Source organism: Pituophis catenifer, unplaced genomic scaffold (genome assembly GCF_029215685.1).
Source record: "Pituophis catenifer annectens isolate HBS135680 unplaced genomic scaffold, rPitCat1.0.hap2 SCAF_3, whole genome shotgun sequence".
NCBI lineage: Eukaryota > Metazoa > Chordata > Lepidosauria > Squamata > Colubridae > Pituophis > Pituophis catenifer.
The window spans coordinates 129,753,567-129,771,405 of record NW_027256883.1 but is presented as its reverse complement, the minus strand read 5'-3'; the positions used below and the strand labels follow the sequence as shown (position 1 = coordinate 129,771,405).

Genomic DNA, 17,839 nt, shown 5'->3' with positions numbered 1-17,839 from the left:
CACTCTTGATGACTGTCTGGACAAATCCCTGCAATTTTTTTGACAATACTTTTAGAAGAGGTTTGCCACCACTGCCTTCCTAGAGCTGAGAGAAAATCACTGGCCCAAAGTTACCCAATTGGCTTTGTACCTAAGGGTGAACTAAAACTCACAAGTCTTTCCATTTCTAGCAGCCTTGTGCTTTAACCACTACGCCAAACTGGTTCTCATCTTATTGGTAAAATCCAAAAAATCTGAAACTCCAGCCTTAGAGATTTCACATGCCATGTAATATCCGTATTTTGTCTTTTAATGGAATCAGAACCTGCATGGCCTGTTAGCCCAGCTAACGACGGTATGTTTTGATGCTCTTGATTGGATTTGTTGGTGTTTGTTGTAATGTTCAGATTCTAATGACTGTAGTGATTTTCTATTGTTTATTTACATTACAACCTCTTTCGAACCGACATTATTATTAACATATTAACATAATATTATATGGACAGTCAGCCAGATGTTCAGACTGGATTCGGCATTTTTTGTCCACCTATCAAGTCATTCCCAAGGACCTGGGATAGGCAGATGTGGATACGTTGAAGTTATCATCACAAGATGTAAGCTGTTCCAAGTAAAACTGTCTTTTGCAGTTGACGGGCGGTGATTTTGCAATGCTTATGGTGTTCAAGTGGTGCTCCACTTTTTGGGGGATTGTGCCCAAGGTGCCTATTATTGTATTGTTGGTACTATCTTTGCTTTCTTCTCCCACAGTTGTTCTACTTCTATTTGCAGGTTTTTGTATTTTATTACCTCCTCTAAATGTCTATGGAGATTCTCAGTCATCTAGGTCATGGTTGTCCCAAAGGTGCTTTTTCAAGAGGCAAATGGACTTTCTGGTTTTTCTTTGAAGACATTTCACTTCTCATCCAAGAAGCCTCTTCAGTTCTTTACATCTTCAAAGAAAAACCAGAAAATCTAGTTGCCTCTTGAAAAAGCACCTTTGGGTTATCTTCTCTAGTTCTTTCTCTTCTATTTTGCTTCCAGGTACTGCCACAAGTCACATTATTAATCTTATTATTAACAGCAAATTTCTATTTGACATCTCAGGTCCTAAAATCGCTTATATTATTAGGGGCCATGGTATCCATATGCTTTTAAAATGTAATTGATCACACATATTAACACGCCAGTATAAAACTTTGAATGCAGGGAGGAAAAATTGGTGAGATGCAGGCGACTTCCAAAGCTCATTTGCTCCACTTCCTTCTCAGTTGTTCTTATTTGGGAAGGCTTGATATACCTTTCCACATTTGTAAAAGCCAACCACAAAATGAGATCGAGAAAAAAACTCTACTCTCTTTGATTACATCATCATATCACTGCAATTCCCCTATAGGTTTACACCACTGGGATGAAAATGATCTAGAAATCATGTCTCCCTAGCCACACAAAAGTTTTCCATCTTGCTTTAATCTACATAGAAAACTGTATTACATGTTCACCAGATAACTTTTATGTTCCTTCATTTTTAAATGACATACTAATATTAAATAACAAATAGTTGGTATATTATTAGAATGAGATGTTATCCTCTCACCTTGTGCTCTTGTTAATATATTCACTCCATTTTTACTGCAGCACTCTGGGAAGCAGCCAAGATTTTGTTAACCATTATTGGAGACCAATAGACAGTGAGAAATAAAAGCCTGAAGCAGCAAATTCCAAAGTTCAGAATGCATTCTTTGTATCAAATTCACACAAAAGGGGGATTACATAATCCAAGTATCAGAAATATTTCAGTTTTAATTTCATACAGGCTGTTATATAATTGATCCCATTCTTGCAGCTGTGTTTATTATATTAAATCATAATTTTTATTATAGAACTCCAAACTGCAATATTGTATTAAATCTAGCTGAGAATAAACCCTGCTGGACTCAACGGTAATTACTTTTGAGTAGAAAGTGAGAATATGAAGAAATTATAATCTTGAATCTTTCTGTGCCAGTTGTACAAATGATATAGCAGAGGGCTAATGATTAGATAATCAGGCAGTGGTTTGGCTTTGGATTAATTGGTATATATTCTGTGAGACATGTGTTTTTGAGTTTTGTTTTTTTTTAAAAGCTTGGTTGTATGAGGAAAAAAATAAAAATGAAGAGGTAGGGAAAATTCTATAGCAGGGAAGGTGTTTTTACTTCTTGAATTCCCATAAAATATAATCAATTTAAAAAGCATTGCCTAAAGTTCTGCTACCTAATCACATGTTTTAACAAATTAAAACAAGGATATTGTTCTGACAATTGAAGCAATAACTCATGCAGAGTTGAAATGGAAAAACTTTTTAACAGTGAGCAAGAATATAGTTAGCTAATCCTTTTACCCCACAGAATCTGTTGGAAGGACAGGGCACTACATCATTCAGTGATGCAACAGGCAACCATTTCAATTAGTCCTTTCCATTCTGAAGTAAATTTCAGGAATGCTGAGAGCTAGCAGTAGGAATTAACAGCACGTCAGCCCTGCTGATATACAGTATTCCTGGTTACACAGCAATACAAATTACATAGTCTGTCAAAAGAAATAATGACTTAAAATGGTTTGTAACTCTGTAATTATTTAGAACTTATGTTCCAAAACGGCTGATAAATAAAAACACTCAGCAACGACTTGATCTTTACAGTAAACAAAATTAAGAATTCTGAAAATTCATGAGATACAGGATTATCTGAATCTAAGATTGTTGTGTAATCCAAGTAGGAACAAAAGTTACAAGCGGGGACTTTGATTGTCTCCGGTCTTTTCAATATTCCAATATAATAGCATATACAGTACTATATTTCTACAAAGTACAACAGTCCCATTGATACGTGGGCTGGATGCAGAGTTAGGTAAAAGGTTCCTCCAGGTTCTTGATCGGTTAAACAACACAAGTAATTGCTAAGAAATGAATGAATTCAGATTCTCGCATTCACATTCATAAGATAAGAGATGAGATAAACCATGCAAATAGCACATTGAAAACAGGAGGAGAAAGGAGTATTAGATATGCTCACTGGGTTGAATTATTTATAAAAACAATAAAGGCATGATATAAATAAATAAGAAGTGAAATGAGACTCTGGAAGAACATTCAAAGGGTGCCAAAAGTTTTCTCTTCTTGTGGTTGTCGTTTCTCTTCTAGGATTACATACTGCAACGGAAAGACAGTGGGACCAAATAGAAGATTAAGGATGAAAACGGACGCTAAACAGAAGCAAAGCAGAATGAGTCTCCAGAGTGGAATGGGACAATTTGCCTCAGCCAACTCACTGTGGCCAACTTCACAACTGCCAACTCCCCGAGGGACAACTCACCGCACCTAACTCATCATGGAACAACTTGCCGCGGGACAATTGAACAATTCAGTTCAATTATTTAAAATATATTTTAATTTTTGTCATTCGCATTTCATTTTCTCCCTCCTTTGGCTTCCTTTCTTTAATGATGCTATTCAACCGTTTCCTTGATATTAGTTGTCCTGCAGCGAGTTATCCCGTGGTGAGTTGGCCATGGCAAATTGTCACAGGCCCCTCCAGAGCACCCCAACGCAAGACATCCTCAGACTTAAAACTGAAGTAAGTACACGTACTCCTCGAGTTACAACCACAATTGAGCCCAACATTTACGTTGCTAAGTGAAACATTTGTTAAGTGAGTTTGCCCCATTTTACGACTTTTCTTGCCACCGTTAAGCGAACCATTGCCTTTGTTAAATCAATAACACAATGGATAAATCAATTTGGCACCCTCATTGACTTTGCTCGTCAGAAGGCTACGGAAGCTGAATGCATGACCCCCAGAAGCCTGCAACCAGTTGCCAAGCGTCTGAATTTTGATCATGTTAATAATGGGGGGGGGAATGCAGGAACGGTCGTTAAGCGTGAAAAACTCGCTTTTTTTCAGTGCCGTTGTAACTTTGAACAGTCACTAAATGAATTGCAAGCCTGTGTGTGTACAATACGGGTGTGGGTGATGAAGAAGTAGAAACGCCTCCGGCAACCGGCAGAGGTCGCTACTCAACGCTCTTTTCGTCTCCGGGAAAGCGGAGGGGACCCCTTGCAACTACGACTCACGCTCGGGATGTTCAGGCATGCGCTGACGGCGAGGCGTGGGGCTCGGCGGCGGGGCTGCGCTTTCTTTTGGGAGGAGCTAAAGCGGGCGCTCAGCGCTTGAGGCTCTTCCCGGCAGCGCGCCTCCTCCGCTGCCCAGAGCCCCGCTGTTGCTGCGGCCGCCTCCGCTCCTTTCCTTTGCCCTGACCGGCCACCTGCCCCTATTGTCCCCGAGCCATGTGATTGGGAGGGTGACCGAGCGCTTTTATTTGCTTAGTCATCCGCTCCGAGGAGGCGACTCGCGGGCGCTTGTATAGACTTCCCGACCGAGCCCGGCGGGCGGTATAGCGGCTCCTCCTCGCCGAAAGAGAGAAGGTTATCCGGGACTCCCAGCATGGGGACCGAAAGCGGCCGGGCGGCCGTCCTGCTGAGACAAGCGCGCACCCTCAACCTGCAAACCGGCAACCTGCTCAACTGGGGCCGCTTGCGGAAGAAATGCCCGGCCACCCCCAGCGAGGAGGTGAGCTTAAAAAAAGAGATGGTTGGTGTGTGTGTGTGTGTGTGTGTGTTTGTGTGTATATGTGTGTAGAGGGGGGGGAGAGAGGCGGCGACTAAGGGGCGTCCCGTGATGCCTTCCCGACGAGACGATGGACGGAGGTGGACTCCGGGTTGCGCGGAATGACATTTGCCTATATTTTGGGGGTTCCCCCCCCCCCGAGCTTCGGGTGAATGCGGATGGATCTAGGGCAAAAAAAAATAAAAATAAAAATCAAACCTCGTGTTGTGATGGATTTCACTGCCGTCCTACATAATAAAGGTGGTTTGGAGGTCCCAGAATGTAGGTTTGTTCCTCTCGCCTAACTGCAGAGCGAGCTAACCGAGTCTCTTTAAGCCTGATCTAGCAAGCCGCCTATATAAAACGCTGCTTTGTTAACATATACGGTATTTTTGCTTGGGCCTTCCCTATCAAAAGTCGCCATGGGAAGAACTCTGGACTTAACTATGACACAAAAAGGCATGTAAGGACAGTCAGGTAGAGTTCAAAGGTAAGGAACAAGCTGCAAAATTGCTGTAAAGCCTAAAACGCTTAAAAAACCGGGATATGAATGAAGTTTTTTTTTTTCAAAAAAAAAATCAAAATCCATCATTCAAGTGATGAATAAAATATACTGTATACAGATTATAATATTTATATTTATGTTGTCTTGGTTGTGTAATAGATGTATACAAACTTTCCAAAGGTCTGACTCTGGTATCTGTCAGAATAATTGACTTTGAATGGATTGAAGTAAAACTTTGTGGCACCACAAAGACTAACATTATTATGGCATAAATGTTTGAAGAACAGGGTCCAGGTTCATAAAGTGTTATACTAATTACAGGACTTTGGAATGTGTACTTGTCTCTACATAGACATGAGTGTTTGTGGACATAAACAGTAGCCATAAAAATATAGCAATAGTAGGGAATATAGTAGTAGTACAGTAGTTATAAACTTATTAACAGTATTCATCCATTGTATGGTTGTAGAGCTGATTGCATGGGGTGTAATTAAAAAGTTTATCCCTGTTCAGGTCTCGAGATTAAAGCTGAACCTCTTGTTAAACCATAGTGGGGTATTCCATATTGCAGCCTCCACTCTTTTGCTCCTTCCTGCTAGGGACAAATGTTCTCAGATATTTGAGGTTGTAAATAAATATTTAAATGTTTCTGTACTATTGTTAGAAGAGAAACAGAGGCTTGGCTTTTGGCACTGCTGCAGGATACACGGGCAGGGAGAGTTGTAGCATGTTAATGGTAGTTGCTACAGGATGGATAGCTTCAGAAGTGCAACCAACCCATTATTCTTGGGGTATAAATTTTTGTTGCATGTGGAAAACATATAACTTATTCTAATTGGGGATAATAATGCCATTCCTTTGTTTCTTCTTTTTGGTTTGTCCTATCATAAGTTATATATAATACTGTACACATACACAACATATCTACTCTATACCATCTACAAATGGTGTATAGGATAGTTTTTTTAACTTTTAAGAAATACATGTTACAACCTGATGAATATTAATTGTGGCGATCTCCGTGTGATTGAGTTTGTGATAAGTGGGAATTTTCTATTATTAGGTGGTGCTTTTGTACTCTGGCAAAATAGAGTCCACAAAAGTCAACATGTTCCATAACTGAGAGGTAAAAGTTCTAGTAAAACTTGGGCAGTGCTTCCTGCCCATGAGGTAAGACTACAAAGGTGCCTTCAAGGTATTTCTGGTAAAGGGAAACGCCTTCAGGAAGAGAAGGTAAAAGAGTATTTTCATCCAGCTACGGAAATAGTGGCATGTTATGGAACATGTAAGGGCCAAATTGTTGATTTGGAATTTTACATTTCAAGCCAGGAATATGAACGGACAAAAGTTTGATCAGCAAGTTATAATGAAGGTTTAAAAAACCTGCCTTAATCTGGGGATTTATAAACATTGCCAGAGATAACTCCTAGCATCATGGCCCTAATAATAATAATAATAATAATAATAATAATAATAATAATAATAATAATAATAATAATAATAATAATAGGGAAACACAGTTCTCTGCCTTTCTTTTAAGACCCGGGTTAGATTGTTATACTCAAAATAACACCTAAAAAGATAAATTTTTCTGTTTTATTTTTCAGTTTAAAATGTTCTAATATACTTCTATCTTAATATAAAATGAGAGCAGCTTGAACTGTGTAATAGTTTTGTTGCAGCATGTATTTGCTAAATATCTTTGCCTCACCCTGGCTGTAATTGCAGAATGGAATCCTGATATAATGAAAGCAGGAAATCACATTATAACCCCAGGTCATTTGTGGACGTATGACCTACTGTGAGATGTTAACACTTGAGGCACTTCGTGTTTTTTTTAACTACCTTAATATGGGATGTAATAGTTAAGAATAAACCTGCAAACAAAATTGGATCAAAGTTACTTTATCAACTATGCTCAAGTATTTTATATTTACTACAAACTTCCTTTGGCCCAGTATTTAAAACTCATTAATTAATGTTTGGCTTACTAATCAAGGAAATTTTAAGATACATTTTATAATATATAGTCATGCGTAAAGGTTTGTGAACCCTTTTCATTTTCAATATTTCTGCATAAATACGACCTTAAACGCAGTCTGCTTTCCATGCAAATCCTAAAACTAAAATAGAATTCAATTAAATGTCTTAAAACCATTGTACTTGTTCATTTGTTTATTGAGGAAAATGATCCAGAGCTATATTACCTGCGTGCCAAATGTATGCGAATTTTGTTTTCAGAAACTGGTAAGCCCCTTTTGGCCAGCAATAACTGCAACTAAACATTTCTGATAAATGTTAATCAGTACTGCACATTGGCTTGGAGAAATTTTAGCCTATTCCTCTTTGTAGAACAGCATGAACTCAGGGGTGTTAGAGGAGTTCCTTGTATGAACTTCCTCCCTCAAATCCTTTTACAACATTACTATAGGATTAAGCTCGGGAGTTTGATTTGGCCATTTCAAAACATTGGTTTTCTTCTGCTTTAACCTATCTTTGGTCTTACGACTTGTGTGTTTTGGGTCATTATCTTCCTACGTGAGCCAATTTCTCTTGAGTTTCAGATAGATACCCTGACATTTTTCTGTGGAATTTGCTAATAACAATTCCAAATTCATAATTCTGTTAGTGAGTGTCCTGGTCCAGAGGCAGCAAACCATTTTTGGCATACCAGAGGTATTGCCATTACCATGTTTCAAAAATTTGTTCTTATGCTCAAATCTAGTATTTACCTTTTGACAAACCTTAACATTTTACCTTCAAGCCAAAAAAAGTTCTATCTTAGCCTTATCTGACCACAGAACATTTTCCCAATAGCCTTCTGGCCTATTATACACCATTGTTGTTTATTGGCGGTGTCATGAACACTGATATTAGCTAATACAAGAGAGGCCTTTCATTTCTTAGACAATACTTTTGAGACTTGCACACTTATTGCACACTTCTAATCTTGGCCTGCATATGCAGTCTTTGGGTATGTTTCTTTTTTGGGTGTGTTCTTTCAGTTCATGCAAGCTAGTAATGAATGCTAGATGCTTTGTCCAACTCTTCAAAAGCTAAGTGTAATCCTGGAATTGTTTTAACATGTTGAAACTTCTCAACAGATAACTGTATGAGTGGAAGATTCTTCCAAATTCAATATTTTGAAAAATCACCAGTCCAAACTGGAAGTATTTTCAACAGTTAGGAGAACTATCCATGAACACATTGAATTCTGTGGGTATTAATGCACATTACTATTTAGAGACTTTGTAAGGCAGTACAGAATGGTTAGACTGGAGCCACATTGTGAAGTGGTCGGCTGTGTAAAGTTGATAAACAAATAGATAAATGCCATGCATTAGAGCCAGTTAAAACAAGGGAGGACACACGAGCTATAACTCAGAATTCCAGAGGTGTTATTTATTAATTATTTATTTATAATGTAGTTGAGTCTTGGTAGAAACCGACAATCAGAGACAGGTGGGATAGGCAGTATAGAAATGTGAGGAATAAATAAAATAAAAACAAAGAGGAACAGCCTCCAGCCACCTTTAAGTACTATTTATTAGTTTCCTATTAAAGGAACCTACCGAGCCCAAAGTGCCATCAATAAATAATAGACAAATGTGCTGTTTAAAATGCGTTCTTATTGTCAATTTATCAGTTTGAAGTTTAGGATTTTTATTTATCTTATCTATCAAATAATATAGCTGCCTATCTCACCATTGGGAACTCTGGGCAGCAAGCAAGAATTAATAAGAACAATAAATAAAAACAAAAAATTGCAATATTAAAAAAAACCTTATTAAAAAGTGAAAATACAACCCATAAGAGAGGGATGATAAAATACCTCAACAATGGAGCCTTCTGAGTAGGTCCCTGTGATACCCCCCCCCACCCTCACCCCCCCCCCCCCGGCCTGACAACATAGTGAAGACTTGAGGGCCTTGGGGAATACTATAAAAGAGCTAGTCTCATTTTGGAGGGAAGAATATTCAATAGGGTGGGCACCACAGCAGAGAAGGCAGGTCTCCTGGGACCCATCAAATGAAGGTCTCTAGCCAATGGTACCTGCATCATACCTTTTTTGCCAGATCTAGTGGGGCAGGCTGGTGTAACCAGGGAACCCTGTTGCATGCCATGAAGGGTTTTAAAGGTTAAAACCAGCACCTTGAATTGGAAGCAAACTGGCAATCAGTGCAGCTGGCATTGGATGTATTTATGGCACCGTGAACTGTTCTTTGACAACAGATAATTAGCAGCAAGATAAGTGATAGGTCTTCCCTCTTTTAAAAAGAGATATCACAATTCATTTTGGCCTGTGTCTGTCAGCTGAGAAGAGAATTATAGCTTTAGCTATAATAAATAAACTTGTCTTCAGATACTCCACAGTTTGGTGGGATCTAGAAAGGTAAACAAACTACTGTGACTATGGCTAATGAGGTTAAGGTATCATTTTTAAGCAGGAATGCATACTTAATGGGTAAGTTCAAACAGACATTGTGCTTAATCATGATTTACACAATGAAGCTTCTACAGTTTCTCCAGTATTATAGTGAAGAAGAGATCAAATAATTCCAGTTCCCTAGTTGTTTGCCTTTTGATAAACTCCTGAATTCGATGGAGATTTTAGAAATGTAAGTAGAGTGGTAATAGATCAGGCTGATGGCCAGTTTAGTCTAGTTATACTGTGACACCTATAACTAACCAGATATGTCCAGGAAGTTCACAAGGATGGCCTTAACGTTGATGATACTTCTTGGGGATAACAATGGAAGAATGTTATAAAAAGCAGCATACTGTCTTTGATTCAGAATGTAGTTTCCCAAATGGACAGTTTATTTGCTCCCTTTACTAAAGTCTTCAGTCAAGTTCAGCCTCTTGTAATTTCATAGGTATATTTATGCCATTTTCTTGACAACAGTACCTAAGTGAATTGCCCTTGCTTTTCCCAAGAGCTGATTCCTTTGTTAAGCCCAGAGCCCTAGTATTCCCAAGTGATTACCCATCAAATAGAAAGCAAATACCATACCTGTTTTATGATTACTCACTTTGCTGAGTGCTGCCCCCATTTGGCACTAAAGAGAATATATCCAATATATCCACTTATTAATAACAGTTATTAATGAATATGAATAACTATGAATAACAGTTTAGAAATGTACCATCTACTGCTTGCTCTTATGTTGGTTGTGCTATGTAAGTTATGATATTTATAATTCATAACGCTTACATATATGGGCAGAAGGAATAGATGAATACTGGAAAGTTATTTTTACACTGTTTTTTGTTTAATTTATTTCTTACATTGAATAACAGAAACCAAATGTTAATATTAGAATGTTCTTTACAGCTGCGGGATTGCATTCAGAAAACCTTAAATGAATGGAATTCAAAAATCAACCCTGATCTGATGCAGGTAAGCGATCCTTTTATATTTCTTTAATCATTACCACCATTCTTTATTATAAACATTAACAAAGAAGCGCAAAGAAATTACAAAACAAATAAAGATCTTTTGGCCAGACAGATAAGATTAAATTAAATAAAAGGGTAACTGAAAAGAATATTAGGAACAGAAAATGTTAAGACTAGCAAGTCAGAATAATATAAAAATGAAATCTAAAATTAACATAAGAACTACTAAATAAAACAGTAAAATCAACTGAAGAAGATGTAGGGATTGTTGACTTCTACAAATACACTTCTTACAAACTCAGCAAAAATATTGTTACTAATAAAATAAGAACAAAATAAATTAGAAAAAAATATTATTTAAATAAATAATATTTCACTCACTGGGAATAAGATAATTTGCTTTTTTTAAAAAAACAGCTTGTGGTGTAATATAAATCAGTTTTGAATTGTTACTACTTCTAGTCAAGATTTACAAATAAAAAGTACTTCATTAAGGAATATACATGAAAGTATGTCTGTCTTCACCTATCAGCAGTGGGCACCCTGAAGTAAAAATAAAACAAGAAATATCAAGCGTTTGCTCCTAGTTGTTTCAAAATTGTTTCAGTGTCTATTGTATGCTTTTTGCATCTATTTTTGAATCATTGAAGATACAATAAGAACATCAAGTCTGTGTGGAGCAGGAATTGGCAGTGTTCCACATTTGAAACACTTCTGGATATTTTTTTCCTTATATCTAAACAGGCCAAAGGTTAAATCTGAATAGAATAGAATAGAATAGAATAGAATAGAATAGAATAGAATAGAATAGAATAGAATAGAATTCAATTCAATTCAATTCAATTCTTTTCTTTTCTTTTCTTTTCTTTTCTTTTCTTTTCTTTTCTTTTCTTTTCTTTTCCTTTCTTTTCTGTATTGGCCAAGTGGGATTGGACAGATAAGGAATTTGTCCTGGTGCATATGCTCTTGGTAGATTCTGGTAGTTTTACAAATATACTAAAGAAGCTGCAAAATTATCAAAATCTGATGATATTTGATAATTTTGGAAAATTAAAATTTGCAGTTAATGGGGAAGTTATAGATTATTTGCAGTATCCATATGTACATGTGAGATTATTTAGTTCCTGTGTGCTCTGTTTTGCCAGTCTGTTGGTATCCCACCCCATCCTCATTTTAAAAAAGCAAACTTGTGAATGGATTTTACGGGTGTTCAAGATCTCTTTGTGTTCATTAAAAAACCCCAGCAACACAAATCTGTAGAAAGTACTTTGAAGCTGAATTATTGGAAGGGGAGATTGCTGCCCATTTACAGTACGGTACACCTGTCTTCAGAACTGAGAATGAACATATGACCTGTAAATGAGATGCATATCAAGATGTAGTATCTTGCTTTTCCTTACTAATAATGCCAGCCAGTTACTGACTAGGTGGCTCAGTGGCTAAGACACTGAGCTTGTCGATCAGAAAGATTGGCAGTTCGGCGGTTTGCATTCCTAGTAAAGGTCTCCTGCGTGAGCAGGGGATTGGACTAGATAACCTCCAAGGTCCCTTCCAACTCCGTTACTGTTACAGTTTTACATAAAAGCATAGAGGTTAGCCCCTCTGGATCAGGGGGATAACCTTAGACCAAGAGGCGTCATAAATTGTTATCTTGGATATCCACTTTGTTTTATAAAAACTGAACATAGAGTGAAAATATATGTTAAAGTGTCATTATGTTTTTTGCAGGTGACAGTGTATTGGAAATGCTTAGCTGCCCCAAAAGGAAAGCTGCTCATGATTATTTATTTCAGGATAAAAATAATATTTAAATATTTATTTCAGGAAATTCCAGACATTATTGACTGTACTCTCCCACAAGCAGTAGAAAAGATTAATTCTGAAGAAAGAGAAGAATTGAAAGTTTCAGGTAAAAATCAGTTTTGTGCTCGATGTTTCAGAAATGTGAATAATCTTTACTTACTTTACTTAACTCGCGTTACTTGTAAACTCCTTGGTTACAGAGCATCAAAACGTGGGATTGAAATGGACATTCATTTGGTGAATAGGAATTCTGTTTAATATAGTTATGTCTAATAATGTGCCTACATACTAGTGGCATTTCTACATTAAATCAAAGCTTAGGGTTACAAAATGAACCTGTGCAAATCATCAGAACTAAATATTATTCAGCCACCCAGAGTCTCTCTGTGAGGGAGATGGGTGGTTTCAGAATTTGATTAAATAAATAAATAAATGATTTTGATAGTTCCTTATTAGTAGGCTGAAAATAATATAAAAATAGGAAAAAAATAACAGACAGTATGCAAAGGAAACTGAAATCAGGAATGGGGGACTTCCAGATGGGAACAATAAATGGAAAAATACAATGGAATTGTATTGAATCAAAAGCTGAATACATGAAACGACAGCCAAAAAGATAAATGCAATAGAAATATAATTTTCAAACTATGAGAAGTAGTAGTTCTGAGTCCCACACTTTCAGAAGAATTTGGAGAAATTGGAACAGGTACAAAGAAAGTTAGAAAAAATATCTAATGGTAAGTGCAATTTGACAGCAGAACCAAATATCTTTGGAGATGGTTGGATTCAAAACTTTTTCTCTACATTTCACTGAAGATGCCAGGAACATTTTTCTTCTTTTACAAAAACTATGGTAAGCCACTGAAAATATATCCCTTAATACATCCTTGAGCTTTTATGTTTAGCCAGAAAAACATGATCTTGCGTTTTGCTTGCCTTCCTTGTTAACGATCGCCTTTTCATTTTCAGCAAAGCTCTTTGTCACAAGATCAAACTCCTCATCAATCAGAGAAGCAGTCAATATGAGTAAGTTCAAAATCTGAATTTGAGTGATTGCCCAGTTATATTTTGTACATTGTACAATGCTTTTGTAACTAAAACAGGTGACAGATTTATCTCAAGTTTTTTAAAAAAAGACTTTCATGTCCTTTCTGTCCTTGAACTACAGCTGACAAAAAACAAAGATTGTCCTTTTGTTCTAGAGAAGTAAATGCAAGCTTGTGTCACTAAAGGAAACAGACTGTAAACTCAAGTGCTCTTATGGTAAAATCTTCTGTGCCCCTTGACAATAATTAGGCTTTTATTTTTCTTATAACATGCTAAAATTATTTGGGGCTACTGAGAAAAAAAGCATGAATGTAGAAAGGGGAGAAGTGTATAAGGGAAGGTATGGGTGACATGTTAACTTTTCAGTTAGCTTTGAAAGTAATTTTTTATTTTACAGCCAAATTTCAAAGCCTACTTATAAAATCTAGTTTTTTCCCCTACCCTTCAGTATATTTCCCTCCTTTTTGTATAGATACTTCATTGCAAGTTAAAATGAATTTGCCGGATCTTTACAATTCTGAAGATCTGTAGATTCACAGGCCTATGGTGGCATTTGCAGTCTAAATCACTTTACCATGTATTTTATGACATACTTCTTACAACTGTCAAAATGCTGTACCTGTATGAATGCTGAAGGAATATACAAATATTATTGGTTTGTGAGTGAATTATACTTGAAGAGCTCCAGATCATTTTGTTCGCCCTCCAGACCATACTGAACTCTCGTAATCAGGGGATGATATGAATGGAACATTTCAGAATTCTGTTGACTAATCCATTCCTGAATTAATAATTCTGCTAGAGAGTGTATCTTTTGGTTTTGGTTTTATGTTCCTCATCTTTTTTTAAGCAAACTTCATTTTATGTTGCTTTAATTTATAGTTATTTTTATATTTTACCTTTTTTAGATGCATTGCATACAGCGGGTGTCAAACTCAATTTCATTGAAGGCCACATCAGGATTGGGTTTGACCTTGGCTGGGGGTGGGTGGGGGTGGCCCTAGTGGGCGTGACACAGAATCACACTTCCGTAGACATGGTTTTATAAACTTATAAAAATAGGGAGGCATACATTTCTTTGATTTTGGTTTTTTAATACTTACTTGATCTACTTAATCATCTTATGAGAGAGAGAGAGACCAGATCAAGAAACTGACTCCGTAGGAAGACTAGAACTATAAATTATTGACATAGGCTAGTAGCAGAATCCTGCAAGCCTGAAAGGTAAAAATTTTTACTTTTCCTCTTTTTTATAACCTCCTGAGTCAAGGATGGCCTCCTGCAGTGCTCCAGAGGCTCCATTTTGGGCCTGGACAGCCTCCTGGAGCACTCTGAAGGCCCCATTTTGGGCCTGGAAGGCCTCCTGGACGACTCCAGAGGCCCTGTTTTGGGCCTGGACGGCCTCCTGGAGCACTCTGGAGGCCCCGTTTTGGGCCTAGAAGGCCTCCTTGACCACCCTGGAGGCCAAAAGCTGTTGCCGGGGGAGGGGGGGGGCTGCGCCCCATTTTTTCTAGCAGAGGCACTGCAGGCTGGTCCTTTGCTATTTCCAGATCCAGCCTGCGGGCCCTGAATTTGACACCCCTGGCACAGAATGTAATATAAAATAAATATAACGTATTGAATAAATGAATTACAGGTAAGTTATTTCTGCTTTTTAAAAGTATGTATAAAATTATTCCTTGTCTAATTTTTTTGCTTTGTTTATTTTTAGCATGTTCAGCTCTTGGTGTTGACCAGTTAGATTCTGTGATCATTTCTCCCCCTCCAACTGAAGATGGAATTAATTTTTCTTTAGAATATTTACAACCTTACTGGACAGAGCTTGAAAACTTAGTCCAGAACAAAAAAATTGTTGCCATAGGGACTTCTGATCTAGATAAAACATTGCTAGAACAGCTGTTCAGGTGGGCACAGGTAAGAAAGAAGCTGCTCATTGTGAATTCAACTCCATTAAAACACAAACTTTATTACATATTGAATATTTCATTTATTTTAGGTGAAACCAAGTAGTAACCAAGTGAATCTTGCTTCCTGTTGTGTAATGCCACCAGATCTGACTTTATTCGCAAAAGAATTTGATATTCAGCTGTTAACTCATAACGACCCAAAAGGTAATATCACCTTAAGAATCTGAGGATTGCCTTGTTTCAATAAACAAGAACAATTCTATTAATGAACCTGAAATCTCTGAAGACTTTCTAAACTGTGGATTGGTAGGATGAAAACAAGGCCTGGAAAACCTTTGAAAAACTTTTTGTTTCCATTACATTGTGTGGGATGGTGGCAAAATACCAATTCATTAAATGAGACAATATATTACATGAGATTATATTTATGATGAGTAGTGCAGAAGAGGATTTTAGTAATTAAAAGCCCCAAAAATGCCTCCGGTGATCTGGTTATTTTCAATTACAGAATTCCAACCTCAGAAGTCTCAGTTGAAGCTGTAGCATCTTGAAAATATCAGCTCTGTTACCAAGAATTCTGCCCCAATTTGGGGGTAGGCGAAATAGTATTAATTTTAAACACTTAAAATATAGATAGTCCTTGATAATAGAGACCAACATCTCTGTTAGTAAGTGAAATAGTTGTTAAGTGAGCTTTGTCCCATTTTATGACTTTTCTTGCCAGAGTTAAGTGAATCACTGCAATTAAATTAGTAACATAGTTGATATGTGAATCTGACTTCCCCATTAACTTTGCTTGTCAAAAGTTTGCAAAAGGTGATCACATTACCATCATTAATATGAGCTAGTTGCCAAGCATCTGAATTTTGATCATGGGGATGCTGTAGCATTCACAAGTGTGAAAGTCACTTTTTCAGTGCCGTTGTAACTTCTAATGGTCACTAAACTAAAGGTTGTGAGTCAAGGATTACCTGTAACAGGCTACCCAATGTGTTATGAAGTGTGTTTGGGGATATGTGTTTTTTATCAAATAAGTGTGTTTTATCAAATAATGCTGGTAGTACATATACTAAAATTTTATTCTTATAATCTGTTCAACTCTTAGAACTGCTTTGTGAAACAGGTTTCCAGGAAGCTCTTCAGGAAAGCCTCCCAGATTGCCAGGGGCATGAATGGATTCCACTCTGGCTTCTGCGGTATTCAGTCATTGTTAAAAGCAGAGGGATTATCAAATCCAAGGGCTACATCTTGCAAGCTAAAAGGATCCCATCATCTTAACACTGATCTTGACAACTGGCCACTTCAGAGAGACCCTATCTCTACTTCATATTGAACCTAGTAGTTGTTTTTTAATCGACAAAATTATCATAAAACCCAGATTGCATATGGGTTGGTACTCTTGAGCCCATTCTTTCAATTTCATTTACTTTCACATACTATATGGTGATCTGTGTTGAGAACAGTTGGCTCACCTATAACAATATTGTTTTTCATTAAAATTTACTAATTTAGGGATATTGTATGTAATCTTTGGAATATTTTGATGACTAATATAAATTCAAAATCTAGCTAGCTATATTTTGATTGAAGTATTTTTATTTGTAAGGCATAATTGACTTGGTATACTTTATGGCTGCTGAGCTGATGGAAAACTAAATAAACCACATTTTGGTGGAATAAGCAGGTGACTTCACAAGTGGTAAAAATATGTGAAATATTTAAGAGTCATGAATTTATATTCAGTTCACTACACCTCAAACATCGTACCAGAGTTTGACTAGCCATGCACAATCTTTGTTATGTTTGTTGTATTCTTCTCTTGGCATATGTTCAGAAGATTTTTTTAACTCAGAATTATATAGCTCCAGTGAAGAGTAGAACTAACTTTTTAAAAATTGGTTTTGCTGAAGTTAAAACATACTTATATTTTGAAAAAGATAAAAAGTTGTATATATAAATTTCAGCATTGCACTGAGTGTAGCTTCTTAGACGTTTTTAGGAATTCTTAAAAACAACCAGAGGTGCAGATAAATTACTTTGAAGTTTGTGGGTTCTTCAAAATAAATTGATTCAATGGTCTTAAGCACTTAGTTTAATTTAAAAACTGCTGCAGTTAAATGAATATTTTAATTCAGATTATCTCTAAAGAGGTTTGCTTATTGAGATTTCAGTAGTTCAACAATGTACATTTTTGCCATTTTATTGTGTATTTCTGTGTTATTAATGCACATATGAAATTTATGTAAGGGATGCAAACTTTATCTGGATTTTAAGATTTTAATTTATAAAGAAAATGTTATAGCTTTACTAAACGTTTTATTATGTTTTTCATACCATATTCACATACTTGGATCCATTCCAACAGGGAAACCTCTTATACTTTATATTAAAATAATTTTGCATTAGATGATTTAGCAGGTGGTGGTGTTTTGAATTCCACAATATATTAAGCATGAAAAAGCATTCTTAATTCAAATTTCACCCTTTACCAGGAACTAGGTTCTATTGAGCTCATTGAGGTGTTAGTGAATTTTAATGCCATGAGGCCATTTTCA

General features: G+C 36.6%; 1 protein-coding gene across 1 annotated transcript; it reads left to right on the top strand.

Annotated features, from left to right (window-relative positions):
• The first annotated feature begins 4,177 nt into the window (after nt 1–4,177).
• GCLM (glutamate-cysteine ligase modifier subunit) lies at nt 4,178–16,999 on the top strand. Its single transcript, XM_070939366.1, has 7 exons — nt 4,178–4,586; nt 10,463–10,528; nt 12,352–12,436; nt 13,300–13,356; nt 15,089–15,291; nt 15,374–15,488; nt 16,390–16,999. Exons 1-7 carry the CDS (start codon nt 4,461–4,463, stop codon nt 16,560–16,562), a joined length of 825 nt encoding a protein of 274 aa, XP_070795467.1. The 5' UTR covers nt 4,178–4,460; the 3' UTR covers nt 16,563–16,999.
• The last annotated feature ends 840 nt before the right edge of the window (nt 17,000–17,839 follow it).